This window comes from Somniosus microcephalus, chromosome 1, assembly GCF_052327205.1.
Source record: "Somniosus microcephalus isolate GS21.2 chromosome 1, FLI_Smic_1.0, whole genome shotgun sequence".
NCBI classification, from domain to species: Eukaryota; Metazoa; Chordata; class Chondrichthyes; order Squaliformes; family Somniosidae; genus Somniosus; species Somniosus microcephalus.
Window position 1 is genome coordinate 285,043,636 of NC_140987.1, and position 24,474 is coordinate 285,068,109.

General features: G+C 49.7%; 1 protein-coding gene across 3 annotated transcripts in view; it reads right to left on the reverse strand.

Moving 5' to 3' along the window:
* The window catches only part of dnah6 (dynein, axonemal, heavy chain 6), a 1,317,984-nt gene that overhangs the window by 329,789 nt on the left and 963,721 nt on the right, over window positions 1-24,474 (reverse strand). For all 3 annotated transcript variants that reach the window (XM_085993638.1, XM_085993630.1, XM_085993647.1), the window contains 3 exons: window positions 19,886-20,121; window positions 11,307-11,568; window positions 10,315-10,438 (listed from right to left, as the gene is read on the reverse strand). In XM_085993638.1, coding sequence (XP_085849764.1) covers window positions 10,315-10,438; window positions 11,307-11,568; window positions 19,886-20,121 — 622 coding nt within the window. The remainder of the gene's footprint in view (window positions 1-10,314; window positions 10,439-11,306; window positions 11,569-19,885; window positions 20,122-24,474) is intronic.

Sequence of the window (24,474 nt, forward strand, 5' to 3'; positions counted from 1 at the left end):
GGGACAAGGTATTGATTTGGATAGAGAACTGGTTGGCGGATAGAAAGCAAAGAGTTGGAATAAACGGGTCGTTTTCCGAGTGGCAGGCAGCGACTAGTGGGGTACCGCAAGGATCGGTCCTAGGACCCCAGCTGTTCACAATATATATTAATGATCTGGACGAGGGAATTGGATGTAATATCTCCAAATTTGCAGACGACACAAAGCTGGGTAGGAGGGTATGCTGTGAGGAGCATGTCGTGAAACTCCAGTACGATTTGGACAGGTTGGGTGATTGGGCAGAAGCATGGCAAATGCACTACAATGTGGATAAATGTGAGGTTATCCACTTTGGTGTCAAAAACAGGAAGGCAGATTATTATTTGAATGGCAATAGATTGGGAGAAGGGGAAGTGCAAAGAGTCCTGGGTGTTCTTGTGCACCAGTCGCTGAAGGTAAGCATGCAGGTGCAGCAGGCGGTTAAGAAGGCAAATGGTATGTTGGCCTTCGTAGCAAGAGGGTTCGAGTACAGGAACAAGGATGTCTTGCTACAGTTGTACAGGGCCTTGGTGAGACCGCACCTTGAGTATTGTGTGCAGTTTTGGTCGCGTTACCTGAGGAAGGACGTTCTTGCCATGGAAGGAGTGCAGCGAAGATTCACCAGGCTGATACCTGGGATGGCAGGAATGACGTATGAGGAGAGATTGTGTCGATTGGGCTTATACTCACTGGAGTTTAGAAGATTGAGAGGGGATCTCATTGAAACCTATAAAATTCTGTCAGGCCTGGACAGACTAGATGCAGGAAGGATGTTTCTGATGGCCGGGGAATCCAGAACCAGGGGTCATAGTCTAAGGATAAGGGGTAACCCATTTAGGACTGAAATGAGGAGGAATTTCTTCACCCAGAGAGTGGTGAACCTGTGGAATTCTCTGCCACAGAGGGCGGTGGAGGCCAGTTCATTAAATATATTCAAGAAAGAGTTGGATATATTTATTAAGGCTAAAGGGATCAAGGGATATGGGGAGAAGGCAGGGACAGGGTACTGAATTTGGATGATCAGCCATGATCTCATTGAATGGCGGAACAGGGTCGAGGGGCCGAATGGCCTACTCCTGCTCCTATCTTCTATGTTTCTATGATGTCCACAGGGGACTCCTGCACTACCTGCCTGCGCCTACTACTCTGCCTGTTGGTCACCCATTCCCTTTCTGCCTATGCAACCTTTACCTGCGGTGTGACCAACTGCTTAAACGTGATATCCACAACGTCCTCAGCATCGCGAATGGTCCAGTATGTATCCAATCGCAGCTCCAGTGCCGCAATGCGGTCTGCCAGTAGCTGCAGCTGGATACACTTCCTGCACACATGGTCGTCAGAGACGCAGGAAGTGTCCCTGAGTTCCCACATCGCGCAGGAGGAGCATACCACCGGGCCGAGCTCTCCTGCCATGACTTACCCTTTAATTAATTCAAATTAAATTAAATCAAATCAATCCCACCAATTACACTACAGTTAAATGATATACTTAAGGGCCTATTCCAGTTGTGCTCCTAGCCCCCATATAGGCTCACCTAAAGTGTTCCAAATCTACTCTGCTACATTCAACCCTACCTTGAGTCCACCAAATCTGCTCTGTTTGGCCACTCCTTCGCACCCACTGAGGTTTACACTGACTGCTCCAGTTCTGTCTGCTCATATCCCACTCACATGCTCAAGTGCTGCAAAATTGTTCTGCATTGTCCCACACAGGCTGGTTCCACGTGTTCCAACTTCAGCTCTGCTCCCTGCAGCATAATAATTTTAGGAGCAGCACCATTATACATCATTCTCTGCCGCTCCAATGCATGATCCTGCTATTATTGCCCCTTCCATGCCACGTTCTCTTTGCTTTCCCAGTTAAGAATCTCCGTTGTGACTCCAGCTTGTAGGCCTTGGTCCCCTCTGCACTCCCTACCAGCTTCAATTTCATTCCTCGGGTCCTACCAAGCTCCCTCTCTGCTCCAGCTTCAAGACCTGCTGCATTTCCTTCCCACTTTATCTTCAAGCTTTGCTCCCCTATCCACAACAACTTCCAGCCTTGTAATAACAACAGAAAATGCTGGAATTACTCCAGACCTGGCCCCACTCACACTCCAGACCTGGCCCCACTCACACTCTCCTCTCACCAACATTTCTCTCTCAGTCACATGTATTCAGTGATTCCCTGATGCACAAGTACTGGTTAGGGGGGGGGGCCACCACTCTGGATCCAAGTTGGCATCAAAACAAACATCATGCCCGGGGTAGAAATCCACAATTCTACCAACCTCCAGTCTTTCTAACACCAAGCAAGGCAACAAATCTCCAGGTTATCTGTTAAAGTGGCTTTTGTCAAACACTCTAAGGCCTGAATTTTAATGGGGAGACCGGTTGGGAACGGGGTAGGGGGTGCTCCAAAGCTGTCGGGAAACCCAGGAGAACAGGTTTCCTGCAGGTCCTACCGAATTTAACGGCAAGGCTGGATTTCCATGGGAAATATCTGTTTCCCAATCGCAGCCAGCCAGATTGAAAGGCTGGCTGGCTGTGGGCAGGTAGGCCTGTGGCACTGTGGCGGGGTGGGGGAGGAGTGGTGGGGGGTGGTGTGGGGGGTTCAGGTGAGGATCAGGGGCCGGGAGCAGCACGTGTGGAGGAGGGGTTTCGTATGACGATCGGGGGTCGTGGGCCGGGGGCAGAACAGGGGTGGTTCGGGTGAGCATCAGTGGACCTGGAGTGGCCCCGGGGTGGGGGGGGCGGTTCGGGAGATGATCGGGGGCTGGGAGCAGCATGGTGGAGGGGGTGGTGGAGGTGTTAGGTGAGGACTGGTGGCCAGAGGGGCGGGGGCGAGATACGGCGGATGAGCAAGGGGGGGTCATTGGAGAAGCTGGGGTGGGGGGGGGAAATCGGCACTGATTGGGGCCGAAGGAGAAGGGAGGGGGAGGGGGGGAGGCAGACGAGGTCGGAGGGCCAGAGGAGCATCGGATGGGGGGAAATTGGTGGCCTGGGGTGGAAATCAGAGGCCTGGGGGGAGGATTGGTGGCCTCGTGGGGGAGGGGGGGGCAGCAGTTATCTGATCACCGGGGGTGGGGGGGGGTGGTGGGAGGGGTGGGGTTGGATTAGGCAGGGTCGCTGGATCCAGGAGGTAAGTATGATGGCACTTATTTCCTGGATCCAGCAGTCCTCGTCTTACTTTAGCTGACGGGTTTCACGTGGCCTGCAAAACCCAACCAGCTGAAGCTAAATTCAAAATGGAGGATAAATCAGGGGCTTCCAGCCTCATTATAACATTTAAATAGGCGACCCACCTCCTGGCAGCAGATTGGCTTCCCGCCCCCCATCCACCTTCGTTAAAACAGGAAGTGGGCAGGTTGAAGGCGGGTTCAGGTCAGGATTCAGACATATTGGGCTGAATTTTGTCAATGAAGGCGCGTTGGGGACGGGACTGCTGGTTTTCGGGTTTTAGTCCCGCCCCAGCGACGTCTGACCAACCCAAGCTATTTTCCCTTGATTGACCTTGTTAAGCCCACCGGCCAATCAAGGGAAAGCCGGTGATAGATGACATCAGCGTATGACGATTCATCTGTTGAAAATGTTTTGACAGCTAAACGGTCATCGTTTGACAGCTTTGAGAAGCTGTCAAACACTGACAATCTCTGTTCTAAGGTGAGCCCTTGCACAGAAGGCTTACCAAAACCTCTCTGCTCAGCAGAAAGCAGATGGCTGCTGCATCTGAGAATGCAGCAGCCATTCTGTCATCTCTGCCGTTGAGATGAGGCACCTTCAGATCCCCAAGGGCTGAAGCCTGCAAAAAGAAGCAAAAGGTAAGGAAACTTTTTCCAACACTTTACACTCACCTCTCATACTTACCTGTCCACATTTGCACCCATTACTCACCTCTACAGCGTGTAATGATCAGTAACATGTCATTCTAGAATGGTACACTAGGTGGAGCTGTATGTTTAGTAGTGGGCTACCCACAAGGCAGTAGTCAAGATGGATGCCTGTACACTAGTCCACATGGCTGAATAAATGACTAGCTCAAGCTAGCTGTTCATAATGAAAACGTCTACTTATTTAGGAACATAAAATATGGTACCAGGATTGGTAATATCTGCTGAATATTGTGAAACACGACATGGAGAATTTGAAGCCACCGGAGGGTTTGAAACTCACAGGGAATGTCGACTGCAATTGGCGGACTTTCAAACAACAATTCAAACTCTACATTGCTGCCATCGGGTTCGGTACGATGCCAGATGCAAGGAAAATAGCATTACTGCTCACGGTTGCAGGCCTGCAGGCGATAGAGGTATTTAATACGTTTGTATTTGATCAAGAGGAGGACAGAGAAAAAATGGACGATGTGCTAAAGAAGTTTGATACACATTGTTCTCCCAAAAAGAATGAGACCTATGAGAGGTACGTGTTCCGTTCACAGACACAGCAGCAAAAATGAGACTTTTGATAGCTTTGTGACCGATCTGAAACTGAAAGCACAGACATGTAATTTCTCTGAACTGAAATCATCCATGATTCATGACCAGATTGTGTTTGGTATTCATGATAAGAAAGTCAGGGAACATTTGTTGAGAGAAACCGAACTAACATTGGAGGATGCTGTGAAAATATGCCATGCCAGTGAGCTAGCTCAGAAGCACGCGAAGACTTTCAGTGAAACTAATAATAATGCGACTGTAATGAGTGACTGTGCTGCTGTCGGTGCTGTGTCCTACAAAGGGAAGAAACATGGGCAGAACAGAAATGCAAAGCAATCGGAGGATGGAATTTTTAATTGTAAATGCTGTGGTTACCAGCACCAGTCAAGACAATGCCCAGCGTTTGGGAAAATGTGCACAAAATGTAATGGAAAGAATCACTTTGCCAAACAATGCTTTTCAAAAGTAAAAACAAAGAAAGGGCAACAAGTCAATGTGATTGAGGACACTGATTTAAGTGAGACATTTTTTGTAGGAATGGTGTCATGTGACAATATAGAAAAGGATACAGAAAATGTGCAGCCCTCAGGAATGGACAATGCTGAACATAAAGTTAATGCAGTAAAAGAGGACAAATGGATAATGCCACTGCAGGTAAATGGAGCATTAGTTACACTGAAACTAGACACTGGGGCAAAAGCAAACTTAATCAATATGAATGACATTAAAAATATGAAAGAAAAGCCCAAAATACAGAAAAAGTCAGTACTACTGAAGAACTATAATGGACAAAAAATAGATAGCTTAGGTGTATGCAGACTTAAAGTGACAGTCAAAGCCAAAGTGCATCATCTCATGTTTTCTGTTGTGGCTGAAGGACTTGATTCACTACTAGGTGACAAAGCTTGCGAGGACGTAGAACTGGTCAAGAGAGTCTACCGTATAAACTGTGCCATAAGCAGACCAGATGACTCGGTGGATTCTGTAGTGAGTAATTTCCAGGATGTGTTCAAAGGATTTGGAGTTCTACCATTCACTTACAAGATCCAGCTAAAGGAGGATGCTCAGCCAGTGGTACATGCTCCACGAAGAGTTCCAGCACCCCTGCGTGACCGGCTCAAGAAAGAACTGGACAGAATGACCACACTAGGAGTCATGAGGAAAGTCGAAGAGCCAACAGACTGGGTTAACTCCATGGTATGTGTAAAGAAAAAGAACAATGATCTAAGAGTATGCATGGATCCAAAGGACTTAAATGCAAACATAAAACGTGAACACTACCAGATTCCCAAGCGAGAAGAAATCACCAGTGAAATGTCAGGTGCCAGATACTTCACAAAGCTCGATGCCTCACAAGGATTTTGGCAACTAAAACTGGATGAAGAGAGCACCAAATACTGTACCTTCAACACACCATTTGGCAGGTATTGTTTCCTCAGAATGCCTTTCGGGATAATATCTGCATCTGAAATCTTTCATAGAGCGATGGAACACATAATTGAAGGTCTGGAAGGAGTTCGGGTCTATGTTGATGACATCATCATCTGGGGATCCACACTGAAAGAACAAAATGAGAGACTGACTAAAGTGCTACAGAGCATACGCTGGAATGGACTGAAGCTCAACAAAGCCAAGTGTCAGTTTGGCATCCAGGAAGTCACTTTCCTAGGAGATAATCTATCTGGTAAAGGAATAGAGCCAGATATGGAAAAAGTAAACGCCATACTCAAAATGCCCCGACCCACTGACAAAAAAGGAGTGCTACGTATCATGGGGATGATAAACTTCATGGAAAGTTCATTCCTAACTTGTCAGCCAAGACAGCCTGTCTGTGAGACCTGCTACATAAAACAAATGAGTTCGCATGGACAGAAGGACATGAACAAGAGTGGATGAACCTCAAAACAGTGCTGACAACCACACCTGTACTCACCTTCTTTGACCCAACAAAGAGAATCAAAGTGTCAACGGATGCATCAAAAGATGGCCTAGGCACAGTCTTGCTACAAGCAGAGGGTGAAGATTGGAAGCCTGTTGCCTATGCCTCCAGGTCTATGACTGGCTCTGAGTGTTGATATGCCCAGATTGAAAAGGAATGTCTAGGTTTGGTAGTTGGACTAGAAAAGTTCCATGGCTACATATATGGACTTCCCACTTTCACAGTTGAGACAGACCACTGCCCACTGGTTGCCATTATAAAAAAAAAATCTGAATGAGATGTCTCCAAGGATTCAACGACTCATGATGAAGCTGCAAAGATATGACTTTGAACTGATCTACACACCAGGCAAACACATAGTGTTAGCAGATGCACTATCCCGAGCACCCACAATGAGTCATGTGAGCTCTACTGAGGAAGACGTGGATGTTCATGTGAGTATGGTCACTGCTGCGCTGCCCGTGTCAGACACAAAATCAAAGCAAATAGCAGAAGAAACAGTAAAAGATACAGTGTTACAAACAGTAATAGAGATCATTCATCATGGTTGGCCAAAAGGTTCCTGTCCAAAGCACTATCACATCAGGTCAGAGTTAAGTATCGCAAGTGGACTATTACTAAAACAGAACAGAATAGTCATTCCACAGGCTCTACGTCAAGACATGCTCAAAAGGATTCATGAGGGACACCTCGGAATTGAAAAATGCAAAAGGAGAGCAAGAGACACTGTTTATTGGCCTGGCATAAATAAGGACATTGAGAACATGATAGGCATATGTGAGACATGTCAGAAACACCAAAACAAACAAGCAAAGGAACCAATGATAGTAGCTAACTTACCAACAGCACCATGGCAAAAGGTTGGTATGGACCTCTTTCATTTGAATGGTAAAGACTATCTAATAGTGATTGACTACTATTCTAACTATCCTGAGATGGCGCTGCTCTCAAGCACATCAGCAAGCAGTGTCATAATGCATGTTAAATCCATCTTCGCCAGACATGGAATTCCCAGGATTGCCGTTAGCGACAATGGTCCATGCTTCAACTGTAAGGAGTGGCAACAGTTTGCAGCACATTATGACTTTCAACACATCACATCCAGTCCTCTGTATGCTCAGACGAATGGTAAGGCAGAGAAAGGTGTTCAAGTTCTCAAACAGCTACTGAAGAAAGCAACAGAAAGCAAGTCTGATCCTTATCTCGCCCTGCTGAGCTACCGAGCCTCCCCTTTAGACTGTGGTTCTTCACCTGCTGAACTCCTAATGGGTCGCAAGTTGCGCACCACGCTACCCTGCTGTGCAAAAGAAAAGCAGAGTAAGGAACTGAGACAGAGACTTCAACTGTTAAAGCTGAAACAGAAATCACACTATGACAAGTCATCCAAAACTCTGAAACCATTGACAAGGGATGATGTTGTCAGGATTGAGGATCCAGATGCATGGAACAGGAAAGCTACAGTTCTTGAGGAAGTAGGACCAAGGTCATATACTGTTAGAACTGAGGAAGGACAGATTCTCAGGAGGAACCGCCGTTCCCCCCTGAAAACACAAGAAACTATCCAAGAGCAAATCGATGACAATGCCGCAACTGAATCTTGTCACTCACCACCAGAACAATCTAACACAAACACACATACAGGCTCTCATGAAAACACATCAGACTTACCTGTGCTGAGAAGATCCACACGTGAAGTAAAAAAGCCTGATAGACTTAATCTTTGTGTACAAAGAAAACTATAATAAATGAAAAGCTTAGAGTTCATAAAGTAAAGCTTTGAAAATGTGTTGACTGTTGTGAAGATGTTTATGTCGTTATGATTGATTGATATTGATTTTGTTTAACCTCTAAGGAAGGGGGATGTAATGATCAGTAACATGTCATTCTAGAATGGTACACTAGGTGGAGCTGTATGTTTAATAGTGGGCTACCCACAAGGCAGTAGTCAAGATGGATGCCTGTACACTAGTCCACATGGCTGAATAAATGACTAGCTCAAGCTAGCTGTTCATAATGAAAACGTCTACTTATTTATGAACATATAAAACACAGCAGACATTTCGACCCTTCTCACCCCCGCAGATCCACTGCTCGCCTCGCTGACTCTGGCGAGGTTCGCAGCCATCGGGTAGCCCGCAACTGCAGGCGTAAAATGGGGATAAGCCTCTTAACTGCCTGTTGACTACCTGTTAACAGGCAGTTAATTGGCTGTAATCCCCTTCCCACCTCGAGGAGACGGGTCCCTGTGCGACTCGGGGACCTGCCTTCCATGAAGATGGTTCGGAGGCAGGTTGGGAGTGGGGTTGGTACCCGCCCCCAGCTTCTGCCATTTTCTCAGCAGTCCTGCCTCCAAACCCGCCTCCTCAGGGCTGGTAAAATCCAGCCCTTTAACTTCCACATGACACAAACCCATCCATTTTTTGGGTAAAATTCCCCTCTAAAGGGCAAGAAAGAAAGAAGCTGCATTCATGTACCTTTCACCCCAAAGTGCTTCATAGTCAATAAGTTACTTTTGAAGTCAAGTTACTGTTATTATTTAGGTAAAGCATCACAAGATCAAAAAATAGTTCTGGATAAAGAAGGCCCTTCAGCCCATTTCATCTCATCCTTCCAGCATACTAACCCTTGTGCTTGCCCATTACACATTTAGCGTTTTCTTAAATTAGTTCAATACCCTGGCTTTAACCAGCTTTCTAGCAACCTCTTCCAGTTGTTTACCATTCAATATACTTCCCGACATCTGTCCTAACTTCGCCCTTCAAAAGCCTGAGCTTGTACTCTTGCCTTGCTGGTCTCACATACCCGAAAGTAATGTTTTGGCTTGGTTTTAATATCAACAACAACTTGTATTTATATGATGCCTTTAACGTAGTAAAATGTCCCCAGGCGCTTCACAGGAGTATTATAAGACAAACATTTGACACCGAGCCACATAAGGAGAAATTAGGGCAGGTGACCAAAAGCTTGGTCAAAGAGGTAGGTTTTATGAAGCGTTTTAAAGGAGGAAAGAGAGGTAGTGAGATGGAGAGGTTTAGGCAGGGAATTCCAGAGCTTAGGGCCTAGGCAGCTGAAGGCACAGCCACCAATGGTTGAGCGATTATAATCAGGAGTGCTCAAGAGGGCAGAATTAGAGGAGCGCAGATATCTCGGGGGGGGAGGCAGGGGTGTTTATGGGGCTGGATGAGATTACAGAGATAGGGTAGGGCGAGGCCATGGAGGGATTTGAAAACAAGGATAAGAATTTTGAAATCGAGGCATTGCTTAACCAGGAGTCAGTGTAGGTCAGCGAGCACAGGGTTGGCAGGTGAATGGGACTTGGTATGAGTTAGGATACGGGCAGCCGAGTTTTGGATGACCTCAAGTTTATGTAGGGTAGAACGTGGGAGGCCAGCCAGGAGTGCGTTGGAATCGTAAAGTCTAGAGGTAACAAATGTTACTTGTATACCTTTATAAGTTCCACTCTTAAGACATCTCTTTTCGAGGCTGAAGAAGCCTAGGTTATTAAGTTATAACAACAGAAAATGCTGGAATAACTCAGCCGACCAGGCAACATCCATGGAGAGAGAAATAGAGTCAATGTTTCAGGTCGAAACCCTGTCCTGACGAAGGGTTTCGACCTGAAACGTTGACTCTATTTCTCTCTCCACGGATGTTGCCTGGCCTGCTGAGTTTTTCCAGCATTTTCTGTTGTTATTTCGGATTTCCAGCATCCGCAGTATTTTGCTATCGTACTAGGTTATTAAGTTGTTCCTCATAGCTCTATAATTCTCTGCCGCCACCATAAAATTACATTATCAATAGAATTAAAGTGAAAATAAATGGATTGGTAAATTTCCACAGCTTTGTACCACTAGATCTAATACTTTTTTTTACTAATTTCGTTTATCTTATATCACAAATGAAATTGAGCATTATCCTGGAACATTTCTAACAATATCTCACCAAGGTTCTCTTTTTCTTCAACATTGCTATCGTACTGTTCTTGAAGATCCTTGAGTTTAATGTCAAGTTCTCTTAGTTTGTTCTGTTTTTCTTTAAGTGTTGCCAAGGTGGCATCAAGTTCTTCCTATATAATTAAAGCGATGTTTGTCTGGTGAAGGGGGTTATGTGAAAAACTTTTAAAATAAATGCAGTCTAGAAAATATTTGCAGTAATTGACATCTCATTGTAACTACAAGTTGTTTGATTAGTTCAAATGCCATTGTTTTGCTGGAATTTATTCCAGCAGTAATCTGATCTTTATTAATGCATACATTCAAATCACCTTTTTATGACATATTCGGCAGGCGGGGGGCGGGGGGGGGGGTTTAATCTCAAGGTAGCCGGCAGGTGGAATATGCGGACCAGCCACCTGAGACCTGTGGCAGGAGACCCAGTCCTCATTAACATACATCTGGTGAGCTGCACGCTCCCGAACAGGTTACCACTGCTGCTCGCCAGGTCTGGGCCAGCCCAGTATTAGGCAGCCTGGAGACTGAGCCAGCCAGCAGAAAGGTAGTATGGGGGTTGGGGGGAAGTGCGATTGCGGATAAGTGGAGCCCAGGGCAGCAGTGGCCCACATCATTCTTGTGGAGCCCAGAGGAGTACACCTGCTCTTCCTGGTCTCTCAGAAATAATTTGCACACTTACCTTATTAGACCTCTTCCTTGCCATGTTTTACTGAGCAGAGCATCCACGGCGCACACTCTGCCCAGTATAGCATAGGACCCTCATTTGCATGGATTCATGGGGCTCCCACCTGATTCAGGGAGGCAGCTGGGCTGCCAAGTGGAAGGCCCAAGTTAAAATGGCGGCAGAGCTGGTAAGTCGACCACATCGATTTGAACTCTGTTATTGAGCTCTTTCCACTGGGTGGAGGAGTTAAAATTGCCCCATTATCTTTAATTTGTAACAATATATAATTTTCAACATCTGAAGCTGAACTTCTAACTCACCTGAGCCGCAGCCAGTTTTATCCGTTTCGGCTCCACCTCTTTAGAAACTCGGGAATACAGATCCATAGCTCTCACCCACATGCACATGGATTTACAAGCTTTAGACACTTTCTCTACTTTTTCTGGCACAAAATCAGGATTCTGAATATATTTCTGAAGCCGTTGCAGAATCTGTGGTTTAATGTTGTCTTTGTCATAATCCATGAGTTTCTTCAAGAAGTATGAATCACCAAGAACTTGTTTAGCTGTAGCCCAGTCAGTTCTATAACATGAAAAATAAACTTGGTTTAATTAGCCTTTAAATTAAATATACTAATCCAAAAACAAACTTATGATGGTCATTGATAAGTAATAAAAGTCCATTAGAGCAGAACTTAAAAACATGAGAATTAGGAGCAGGACTAGGCCATACAGCCCCTCGAGCCTGCTCCACCATTCAATAAAACCATGGCTGATCTTCAACCTCAACTCCACTTTCCTGCCCAATCTCCATATCCCTTGATTCCTCTAGAGTCCAAAAATCTAACTATCTCAGCTTTGAATATTCTCAACGACTCAGCATCCACAGCCCTTTGGGGCAGAGAATTCCAAAGATTCACAACCCTCTGAGTGAAGAAATTCCTCCTCATCTCAGTCTTAAAAGGCCGGCCCTTTGTCCTGAGACTATACCCCCTAGTTCTAGACTCTCCAGCCAGGGGAAACAACCTCTCAGCATCTACCCTATCAATCCCCCTCAGAATCTTATATGTTTCAATGAGATCACCTCTCATTCTTCTAAACTCCAGAGAGTATAGGCCCATTCTACACAATCTCTCCTCATAGGACAGCCCTCTCATCCCAGGAATCAATCTAGTGAACCTTTGTTGCACCGCCTCCAAGGCAAGTATATCCTTCCTTAGATAAGGAGACCAAAACTGTGCACAGTACTCCCGGTGTAGTCTCACCAAAACCCTGTACAATTGTAGTAAGACTTACCTACTTTTGTACTCCAACCCTTTAGCAATAAAGGCCAACATGCCATTTGCCTCCCTAATTGCTTGCTGTACCTGCATGCTAACTCTCTGTACAAAAGTGAAATACTGCGGGTGCTGGAAATCTGAAATAAAAACAGAAAATGCTGGAAATACTTAGCAGGTCAGGCAGCATCCATGGAGAGAGAAACAGAGTTAATGTTTCAGGTCGATGATCTTTCGCCAGAACTGGAAAAAGTTAGAGATGTATTAGATTTTATTAAGCAAGTGCAGGGGCAGGGAAAGGGGCGATAGGAGGAAAAAACTAAAGGGAAGGTCTGTGATCGGGTGGAAGGCAGGAGTGATTAAATGACAAAAGGTATGATGGTACAAAGCAAAAGGAGATGGTAATGGGACAAATAAAGAAACAAAAGATGAGTCTAGAAGAGGTGTAATGGGAATGGCAGAATCATCAACAGCTGCCATATGAAATAATAGTCTGAAATTGTTGAACTTGCTGTCGAGTCCGGAAGGCTGTAAAGTGCTGTTGAGATTAGCCAATTTGTTAATATTAGCTTATCTCTAGTCTTTCAAATAATCAGGATTGACTGCAAACCAATATGGTAGGAATATTGGCCTAGAAATTGAGTTTGCGCTGCGCCAGGGCTTTAGCGCCGGAAGTTAGCGCCGGCGCTAAAGCCCTTTGCGCGCGCCAAAAATTCAGTAGCGCCGCGCCCAAACGGCTGCCGGCGCTACTGAAGGGTTTTAGCGCCTGAAAACTGGCGCAATGCGCCGCATTGCGGCGCTATTCCGGCGCTGCGGCGCCCGCTGCGGTGCGGCAGGCTCGGGAAGTGCAGGCCTCCTCCTTCCGTTAAGGAGGAGCTGCCTGCACCCGGCCGCGGCCCGCGTAAATCTCATCAAAAATGAGCCCGGCACCTCGGACAAGTGCCGGGCTTGCATCTGTTCCGGGGGGGGGGTGGGGGAGAAGTCCGGGGAGGGAGCTGCGGCCAGGCGGCCGGCGGGAAAGCGGCCGGCCGCCGCGCCTCCTTAAAGCGCCGGCGCAGACTCCGGCAACACTCGTTTGCCGGAGTCTTAGTTGCGGCTGCCACTGGCGAGGCGGCCGCAACTGAATTTCGGCTTGGGGCCGGGTTACCACGGCAACCGGGACGCTGCGCACACCGATGACGTCATCGGTGCCGGCGCAGCGCTACCGGTCTACCGCCGCGGAAGGGCGCCAGGCAATTTAGGAACCGGCGCCAATTGCAGCGCTAGGCCCTCTAGCGCCGCAAAATCGGTGCTAAGGGCACTGAATTTCTAGGCCATTGTCTTTAATCAGAGATTAAAAATGGGTTGAGTCCGCTCCCGGAAGAGTGTTCGACCAGTCTCACTCTTGTATAGCTCTCCCCCCCCATCTGTGCTAAGAACTTTTAGGGTCTTGCTTTTATTCCCTTTTTAGGGGTGGTCCTGATGTACAATATGGACAGGACTATCTGACCTGTAAGGGTTCTTCCTAAACCAAGGTGCCCAATGGCACGGCGAGTTCTTTGTCTCAACTCTCAGAGGAAAACCCTCCCCAAGTTTGTAGTCAGACATGCCATTCTTGGCCTTCAGATGTTTTAACGTTCGTAGCTGCTTGTCATCATTATTTATGTTCAAGCTGTTCATATAACTTTAGCTGTGCCAAACTAACTATGTAATTCCATTATCTAACTATTGTAGCATGGAATGAATCATTCATTTCCCAAAGATACCCTTCTATTCTATTCTCACACACTGGTTAACTTACGCATTTTAAAGCAGCTTTGTTAAAGTCAAAATCCTAACTTACAAACAGCAGACAGCTAGCTTGGAAACAAGATTATATATATCCGTCACAGTGCGGAATGCTGTAACATCCGCAGAGAACCAAAACACAAGCAGATTCTAAGCATCTATCTAGTTATTCTAATACTATTCTGATGAGCCTTTTTGTCTCAAGTTCTAATACAGTCATGTAAACATACAGTCTTATTCGTGTCACAGTTTCATTCGCATAACCCCATATATTTTGGATACCCTAATTTCTAACAGTGCCTTATCAAAAGATGAGGTGCTGTTCCTCGAGCTTACATTGAGCTTCATTGGAACAGTGTAAGAGGCAGAAGTCAGAGAGGTCAGAGTGGGAGTGGAGCGGAGAATTAAAATGACAGGCGACTGGAAGCTGGGAGTCATGCTTGCAGACTGAACAACTCCGTTCCAGACCATAACCTCTGCCCCCATTCATACAGCACAGAAGGAGATCATTCGGCCCATCATGCCTGTGCCGGCTCTTTGAAAGAGTTGGACAATTTAGTCCCACACCCCAGCTTTTCCCTCATAACCCTGTAAATTGGTCCTTTTCAAGTATATATCCAATTGCCTTTTGAAAGTTCCTATGGAATCTAATTCTACCACCCTTTCAGGTAGTGAGTTCCCGATCTTAACAACACTTTGCGCGAAATAATTTCTCCACATTCTAATATCCTCCATTGGAAAGTCAGACCCACTGTTTCACCAACTAACTCAGGAAAGGGCAATCAGTGTGCTGGCCTCTCATCAGCCTCCATCAATCCTCAGTAGTGCTGTGTTCTTCACCCTATTTTTCTTCTGTAATCTTATTCCCAAATGTGTGTATTTTTGTTTGGATCAAATTGGGTGTTGACAATTTGTGCTGTAGTGTGTAGTGCTATTCATGTGTATCTTAGAGATCGGTGGATTCTCCTTGAGAAGAGAGCAGAAAGCACATTATGGAGGGGGAGGACGGAATTTCCTATTTGGGTCATATATAGAGCACAACTTAAGTAATAATTGCTGGTTAATAATTTTGTGCTCATGCTCGAGGCTTAATCATTCACTTTTTCCCATTTTCTTCAAGTTGCTCATGTATATTTTTAGTTTTTGCCCACAGTAATGCACAGACTTGGAGTCAATGCTTGTTTGCTTATAATGGTGTTGTCTGAGGGAGGAACATTGGTTCAGGGCACCAGGCATACTCACTTGCTCTGCTTAAAATAGTACCATTCAGTTTTTTTACCTCCACCTGAACAGATAGACGGGGCCTCGGTTTAACATCTCGTCTAAAAGACAGCACCTCCAACAGTGCTGCACTCCCTCAGCACTGCACTGAAGTGTCAGCTTAGACTCTGTGTTTAAGTTTGTAGCGGAGCTTGAACTCATAGGCCTAGAAATTCAGTATAGCCACATTTGGGGCGCTAAAGTCGGGCGGCCGCTAAAGTTTGCGCCCGGCGCAAAGTCGCGCCACCTTCGCCGATATTCAGTCGCATCGCCCCAAGAGGTTGCTGCTGCGCTAAAACAGGCGATGCACGACTATCTTTAGGCGTTAAGCCGGCGGTGCTGAGCGATACCCCCGAGGCCAGGCGCAGCGCAGGTGCGGCGAGTTGTTGATTGACGGCAGACACTCTGGCGTCAGTCAACTCTTAAAGGGGGAGGGTGGATTTGTTTGCCTGCCACGCCCTGCACACTGCAGCCCTCAACCTAGGCCTGACCACTTCTGCTTCATCTGCACAGCGCCCAGGGCTATGGAGAAGGCCAGGGAGAGAGTGCAGCGCTTCAGCGACGGTGACCTGAGGGTGCTGGTTGGCGGAGTGGAGCGCAGGCGCCATGTTCTGTTCCCAGAAGGTGGCAGGAGGCCGCTGCCCATCGCCTACCGGAAAGCCTGGAGGGAGGTCTCAAACAGGGTGTCTTCCAACAGCGTGGTTGCCAGGACTCCTGTGCAATGCCGGAAAAAGTTCAACGACCTCACTCGGGTTGTCAGGGTGAGTACCCTTTCCAGTGTCCTCCTCATCCCTGCATGTGCACCTCAGTTTATGGGCAAAGGGACCTGAAAGCCCTAATGGCCAGCCCTCATCCAGCAGCTATGGGACTGTCATGAAAATCACTTGCACATTCAGCACTTTACACACTGTACAAGCTATTCCACCATGGGAGGCATTGCAGACAAGATCAGGGCTTCACACTGTACAAGCTATTCGACCATGGGAGGCATTGCAGACAAGATCAGGGCTTCACACTGTACAAGCTATTCGACCATGGGAGGCAGTGCAGACAAGATCAGGGCTTCACACTGTACTTAGAGGCCGTCCTTTCTCTTGCAGGCCAAGGTGGCGCACAACCGGCGGAAACTAAGTGAGACCGGGGGAGGCCGTCCTGACGTCAAAGAGCTCTCCGACCTCGACCAGCATGTGGAGCGCATTATGGCAGGCCGGCTGATTGGCCCCATCGCCAGTGGAGATGCCGACCCTGTTCTGGCCACCAATGGTAAGGGCATCACCTTTTTGACCTCTCTCTTTCCACTTGCGCCTCAGATCAGCATCCTTTGCCACTGTCCGACCAATGCAGTGCATGGCAGCACTCATGCCTCCCTCGCTGCCGCCCTGTCCTCACTCTAAAGCTACTCTTGTGCCTTCCTGCTTTCAAATGGTGAATCGCCAGGTGAGGAGGCGGGCCCTCAAGCTGCCACTGTCAGCGATTCCGAATTCGAGGTGGAGGAAGAGGAAGCCGGCCCATCAGTGCCACCCTCAGCCGCGCCAGCCCATGGCGATGAAGGGGACACGTCTTCCCTGGAGGGGAGCCGGGGGGAAGGGTCGGAGGAGAGTGAAGCTCCGGGGCCCAGCAGGCTGCAGCAACGCGGGAGGGGTGGGGAAGCTCGGCGGACTTCTCCCCAGAGGGTGAGTGCGGCCTCCAGTCCTGCGACGGTGAGCGCAGAGGAGGTGCGGCTCCTGGAGGAAATGGCCGTCCAGGCTGAGCGCAGGCACAATGAGCTCATGGCTGCAGTGGCAAGGATGCCTGACTCCATTGAGTCTTTGTCAAGGAGTGTGCAGCAATTTGGAGCAGCACAGGCCAGGAGTCTACAGGACTTCGCGGCAGCACAGGCGGCTTCGAGCCAAGTGCTCAGTCGTGCCGTCCATTCACTGGCTGTTGTCATGCGGACACAGACCAGGGCCACACGGGCACTAACTGCTGCCACCCTCGCTGGATCAGCCAGGCATCGCCAGGGCACTCGCCGCGCAGCAGCAGCCCAGCAGTCTGTTCTTCAGCTGTTTGCTGCGCATGCTGCAGTGCTGGCCCGTGCGAGTGCCAATGTATCAGGCGACCAGGGAGCACCTGCGATCTGTCAGGTTGGCACCATTCCTGCAGCCGACACTGCCACTCCGCCATTGCAGCTGCCACCAGCCGCTGGACAGACTGCTGCCGCCCAAGCAGAGTTGGAGCAGTCAGCAGCCGGCCCCTCCAGGGCCAGAGCTGGTGCAGGCCAACCCCCAAGGGCATCTGCCGTCTCGCCATCTGACCCTCAGCAGCCTTCCCCCAGCCTTGCTGCAGCCACTGGGCTCCCATTGAGGAGGAGCTGCAGGGCGGGCAGGGGCCAGGCAAGGATGCGAAAGGCATCGCCCTCGTAGGGCAAAAAGTAGAAGGTCTGCACAAATGCTTTGTGGTTGTTGAAAGGCCGAGACTGGTGTCTTTCTTTGTTTTTGTAAGGCCGAGACTGGTGTCTTTCTTTGTTTTTGTAAGGCCGAGACTGTTAGTTTTGTGTTTTTGGAGGGGGCTTCTCAACATGAGGTTGTAATGTGGGAAGGGCAGAGGTTTGCAATAAATTAATGTTCTTAAATCGCACAGTGCATGTTTTTTTTGGCAAGTCCTGGTTGCCCTGCTCGGCTGAGGGCTTGTGGAGCGGCTACATTCATCTGCTGACATTGGCACAAGCCATTCCCTGAGAGGGGGCCTAGAACCGACGTTCAATAAGCCGGCGATGGGCGGCCCTTGCACTTTCTGCCTCCCTCCTGTGCTGGTCCTCCTCCTCCTCCTCCTCAGGTGGTCCTCCAATCTCTGATGGCAGTGGCTGAGTCCTGCGGATAGCCAGGTTGTGCAGCATGCAGCACACGACCACGAAATGGGAGACTCGCTCCGGCGAATATTGTAGGGCTCCACCGGAACGATCCAGACAGCGGAACCATTGCTTCAGGATGCCGATTGTTTGCTCAATGATGTTCCTGGTCGCTTGATGGCTGTCGTTTTATCCCTCTTCAGCAGGGGTGCTGGGCGCACGGAGCGGGGTCATCAGCCAGGTACACAAAGGATAGCCTTTGTCCCCGAGAAGCCATCCTCGTGGGTGAGGCTGGGCCTGGAACATGTCTGCCACAGAAGTCTGGCACAGGATGAAGGCATCGTGGCTGCTGCCTGGAAAGCGGGCATTGACAGCTAGGATGAGCTGCCTGTGCTCACACACCAGCTGGACGTTGAGCGAATGGTAGCCCTTCCGGTTGCGGTAATCCTCGGAATTCTCCAGAGGTGCCCGCAAAGCCACATGCCTGCAGTCAATGGCGCCCTGTACCATGGGGAAGCCCGCGAATGCTGCAAAGCCCATTGCACGCTGTTGCTGCTTGGCAAGGGCCATGGAGAAGGAGATGAACTGACGTCTCCTTTTGAAAAGGGCATTGGTCACCTGGCGGATGCAGCAATGCACGGCGAACTGGGAGATGTTGGAAATGTCCCCAGCAGTGGATTGGAAGGAGCCAGTGGCATAGAAGTTGAGAGCCACCGTCACCTTCACTGCCACCGACAGAGACGTCCTGCTCCTCAGATGTGGCTGCAGATCACCGCCAAGCAGGTGGCAGATCTCTGTGACCACCTCCCTTCGGAATCGCAGCCTCCGAACACACTGCTCGTCAGACATGTTCAGATAGGAGAACTGCTGGTGGTATACCCTGGGTGGGTAAGGCCTCCGTTCCCGACGCCTGTTGCCCCCTCTCCGTCTAGCCAGGACTGCCACTCTCTCACGGCGTCTGTGAGCCCTTTGGATGCAATGGAGAAGGCCAGCGTTTGCACCCATTGCAGCCCCCATTATATGTTAGCAAACAATGAGATGTCAATGAAGGCAAAGACAAGTGGAAAGCTGTGGCCTGAAGCCACAAGTACCTGTCCGAGTGTTGAGCCAAAGCAGAAAGCTCTCTACCTTGGTCTCTCTGCAAAGATCCGTCTCTCAAGAAGGAGTGCTGCGAAATGGCAGCCTTTTCTAGTGCAGGAGGAGTGCCCTTTAATTTACGCCCCCCGCGCCCCGCATCGACTGAGCACCGTTCCACTCTACCAGTCGCTAGGGGCGCCAGGCGCACAAGAGGGCATCGCGACTGAATTTCCGGTTTGGGGCGCACAAAGGGTGTTGCATGAGGAAATGACGTCAGGATCTGCGCGCGCAGCTGAGCGCGCGCAAAAACTTTGCGCCGCCGCTAAATCGTGAGTGAAGTTGGGGAGAGGCGCAGATCACGCTGCGCCCGGCCGCTGGCCGCCTAGCGCCCGACATCTACTCCTCCTAAGGCGCTACCGGCTGGCGCAACCAACTGAATTTCTAGGCCATAATTTTTAACTCGGGTGAAAACACTACCAACTGATGAAACCTGGTACTCATCATACCATTCATATGGTTCCCAGGGTCGAATGCAGTAGTTTTGGCAACAGTCATGCACTCCTGCTGTCCAATGAGAGTGTAAAAGAGGTTGTTTTTTTTAGTTAGAGAAATGGACTAGTAAGATAGATACATACACAGATAATGATAAGGCACAGATTAATTATGCATCAACATCTTAAAAGATTACTCACTTTGTATTAAGTAGGATGCAGATGGCTTCCATGACAGTCGTAACAAGATCTGGAGGCTTGGTGAATACTCTGACTTCAGATATATCTGCTTTGTCCAAAGAGTCGAGGGCTTTGTTTGCTGCATCCAAGGCAGGCATAGCTTCATCAAGATCTCGCTGTGCATCATCAGCTATAGCTTGGGTGTCTGCAGCTTTTATCTTGGCTGAAGCTTCATCTTCCTGTACAACGCGACGAATCTAATACGGCCAAAAAATTTGGTATAATAAACCTCACATCTATTTTTGAACATTATTCAGTTTAAACGTCAACTGAATTATCTTACATATAGGCTGCCATAACTGTGAAACATCATGTTAGTTTCATAATCCACAACAGATATTAAAGAAAGGGGAACCTAGCTGTAAAAGAACTTTAAAATATATAAAGTATTGTTGTGGCAGAGCCACTAAGGGACTCTGAACAACAGTACATAATTCCCTTTAACAATCTGTTAGCTACAGCCTGAACCTGTACCTTTGTAATATACTGTTTGCATGTACCGAGCACGGTCCCTTTAAGAGCACGGGCAAACGCGATGACGTCATGCCGTTAATCACGTGATCCTCCAACGGCGGGAAAAACGTGATGACGTCATGACGCCGTCCACGGGACCGCCCTGGCAGTCCTCGTGGAGCCCTCGAACTGTAAAGACCTGTATCCGTAGTTCCCTGGCATTTGTCTGTTAAACTCAGTTAGTTTTACATTAAACTTCTTTTGATTGATCGCCTGAGTCGACCTCAGTCTCTTGATAGGAATTAAACCATTCCTACATTGGTGACCCCGATTTTTGCGAACAATATTCACAGAAGGAACGAAGCATGGAAGCAAACTCTGTTGCATTGAAGCTGCCGCAGTTCTGGGAACAACAGGCGACCTCGTGGTTTATCCAAGCCGAAGCCCAGTTTGCACTGCGGAACATCGTTGCGGATCAGACCCGATACTTTTACATGGTCTCCGCACTCAACGGCTCCACCGCCTCGTGGATCATCAGCCTGCTTGAGAACCCCCCGGACGACCGCAAGTATGAAACACTCAAGACGCGGTTGCTACAGGTCTTCAGGCTCACGAAGTCGGAGCGCACCCGCCGACTGCTCGCTATGCCCAGCCTCGGGGACTCCAAGCCTTCCGAGCTAATGAGCCAAATGCTCACGCTCCTGGGCTCCGAACCGGAATGCTTCCTCTTTAGGGAGCTATTCCTCAGCCAATTACCAGAACAAGTACAAGCTGCCCTGGCCAGGTCCGAAGTCACAGACTGCGCAGCGCTTGCTGCCGAAGCGGACAAGATCTTCGCGGTTACGCAGCAGTACTGCACTGCCATGAGGCGCCCATCCCCCACAGATGCCGCCCCAGCTCCTCAACCCGCGGGGCTGTGCTTTTACCACGCCCGTTTTGGCGCGAAAGCAAGATGTTGCCACCCTCCCTGCAGCTTCTCGCCCAAAAAAAAACAGCAACTCTGCCAAAAGAGGATCAGGTCTAATGGGTGCTCCGCGGCTGCGCTGGCAATCGGAAATTCAGGCAAGCTCCTGTTTATCACCGACTCCCTCTCCAGTCGGCGATTCCTATGCGACTCCGGGGCGCAGTGTAGCATCCTACCCGCGTCAGCTCTTGATGTACAGGCTGGAAGGCACGGCCTCTCCCTCGAGGCGGCTAATGGCGGGGCTATTCGGACCTTCGGTAGACGGCGGGTCCAGGTGTGCTTCGGCGGCCAGCGGTTTTACTGGGAATTCGTTACGGCCAAGGTCTCTCAAGCCATCCTTGGTGCGGATTTCTTGTGCGCCAACAGCCTCCTGGTCGACGTAAGGAACCGACGGTTAATCAATGCGGCCACGTTTCACTCTATCCCTTGCCACCGCAGTAACGCCATGTCACGCATCATCTCCTGTGCTTTCCCGACTCCGGATGAGTTCACTCGCCTGCTAGGCAAATTCCCAGACCTGACCAGACCCACCTTCTCTTCTACGGCCACGAAACATGGTGTCGAACACCACATCACCACTACTGGCTCCCCAGTCTATGCACGGGCCCGGCGCCTCGAACCTGGCAAGCTCACGGCCGCGAAAGCGGAGTTCACCACAATGGAACGGTTAGGGATTATTCGCCAGTCGAATAGTCCCTGGTCTTCGCCTCGCCACATTGTCCCGAAACCTGGCGGCGGATGGCGGCCATGCGGCGACTACCGACGCCACTACTCCTGATCGGTACCCGATCCCTCATATCCAGGATTTCTCTGCCCATTTGGCGGGAAATACCATTTTTTCCAAAGTCGACCTTGTCCGTGGCTACCACCAGGTCCCGGTGCACCCACAAGATATCCAGAAAACTGCAATCATCACCCCATTCGGCCTTTTCGAATTCCTGCGGATGCCGTTTGGACTGAAGAACGCTGCCCAGGCTTTCCAGCGCCTGATGGACTCCGTACTCCGGGACCTCAAATTCATATTCATCTACCTGGACGATATTCTCATCGCCAGCCCTAACAAGGAGCAGCACATCAGTCACTTACGCACCCTTTATCGGCGCCTCAGCCAACACGGCCTGATCATCAACCCGGCCAAGTGTCAGTTCGGCCTGCAACAAATTGATTTCCTGGGGCATGGCATCACCTCGGAAAGAGCAGTTCTTTTGCAAACGAAGGTGGAGGCAGTAACATCTTTCCCACGCCCACAGAATATTAAGACCCTGCAAGAATTCCTCGGCATGGTAAACTTCTACCACCGTTTCGTGCCTAAGGCAGCATTACTCATGCAGCCCCTCTACGAGGCCCTCAAGGGCAAGTCTGGCAAGGACCCGGTAAGCTGGACGGTCGACATGGACCGTGCTTTCGCTGACACCAAAAGCGCCTTGGCCAGCGCGACCATGCTGGCGCACCCGCTGCCAGGAGCCACCATCGCCCTCACCACCGACGCGTCAGACTACACCATTGGTGCAGTACAAGAACAGTGGGTAAACGGAATGTGGCAACCGCTGGCGTTCTTCAGCCGTCAACTACGGCGGAATGAGCGAGCGTACAGTACCTTCGACCGGGAGTTGCTGGCTCTTTTTCTGGCCATCCGCCATTTCCGGTTCTTGTTGGAAGGACGTCCTATCACCGCTTTTGTGGACCATAAGCCACTAACTTTCGCCATGGCAAAGACCGCCGAACCGTGGTCAACCCGACAACAATGTCAGCTAACGTTTATATCTGAATTCACTACAGTTATTCAGCACGTGGCCGGTAAAGACAACCTGGTGGCAGATTGCCTCTCCTGCACGACCATTCATGCGGTCCAGCTTGGCATTGACTATGCCCTCATGGCCGCAGATCAAGCCTCGGATCTGGAGGTGCAGGCTTACCGAACCAGCCCCTCTAGCCTCCAAGTGGCCGACGTCAAATTCCAGGCCGCAGGCACCACGCTACTTTGTGACGTCTCCGTAGGAGATCCTCGCCCTATCGTGCCGGTCGCCTGGCGCCGCAAAGTGTTTGACGCCATACACGGGTTGTCACACCCTGGAATGAAGGCCTCGCAAAGGCTGATGTCGTCCAAGTTCGTTTGGCGGGGCATGCATATGGATGTCCGCGACTGGGCCAACATCTGCGTGGTCTGCCAAAAGGCCAAGGTGCAGCGTCACATCAAAGCTCCATTGGCCACCTTCGCTGTTCCGGAGCGACGGTTCGATCACGTGAATGTGGACCTGGTGGGGTCACTTCCACCTTCCCATGGGTTTACACATGTCCTAATGATGGTAGACCGCACCACTAGATGGCCAGAGGCAGTTCCCTTGTCATCCACCACTTTGGCAGACGTAGCCAGGGCGTTCATCTCCTCTTGGGTCGCCTGTTTCGGGGTACCTGCGGACATCTCTTCTGATCGTGGACCGCAGTTTTCCTCTGAGCTCTGGAACGCAGTAGCTCAGGGGCTCGGCATCAAGCTACATCGCACCACAGCCTACCATCCACAGGCGAACGGCCTGTGCGAACGATTTCACAGGTCGCTCAAAGCCACACTACGGGCCAGCCTCCAAGGCGCTGGGTGAGTGGACAGGCTACCATGGGTCCTGTTGGGTCTTCGCACAGCACCCAAGGAAGATCTTCGCTCGTCCTCGGCAGAGCTCGTCTATGGCCAGCCGCTACGCATACCAGGGGATTTCCTTCCGACTCCAACAGAGCCATGGTCCGCATCCGACCAACTCATCAGCCACCAGGAGGCAGCCAGGTGTTTCGCACCTGTACCAACATCGCAGCACGGCTTTCAGAGCTCACACGTCCCAGCAAAGCTGAAGAACGCCGAATATGTGTTCATCCGCCACGACGCTCATCGGGATCTGCTCAAGGCCCCTTACACTGGTCCTTTCCGTGTGCTAGAGGCAGGAGACAAAAGCTTCTCGGTGGATATCGGGGGTAAGCCGGACCACATTTCGGTGGACCGTTTGAAACCGGCACACTTGGAGCTTGACCGTCCTGTCGAGACCGCACAGCCGCCAAGACGTGGTCGACCGCCCACAGTTGCCGTGCCAGGACAAGTGCAACCACCTGACAGCCCGTCCGCCGTCCAGCAGCTTCCACTTCAGGA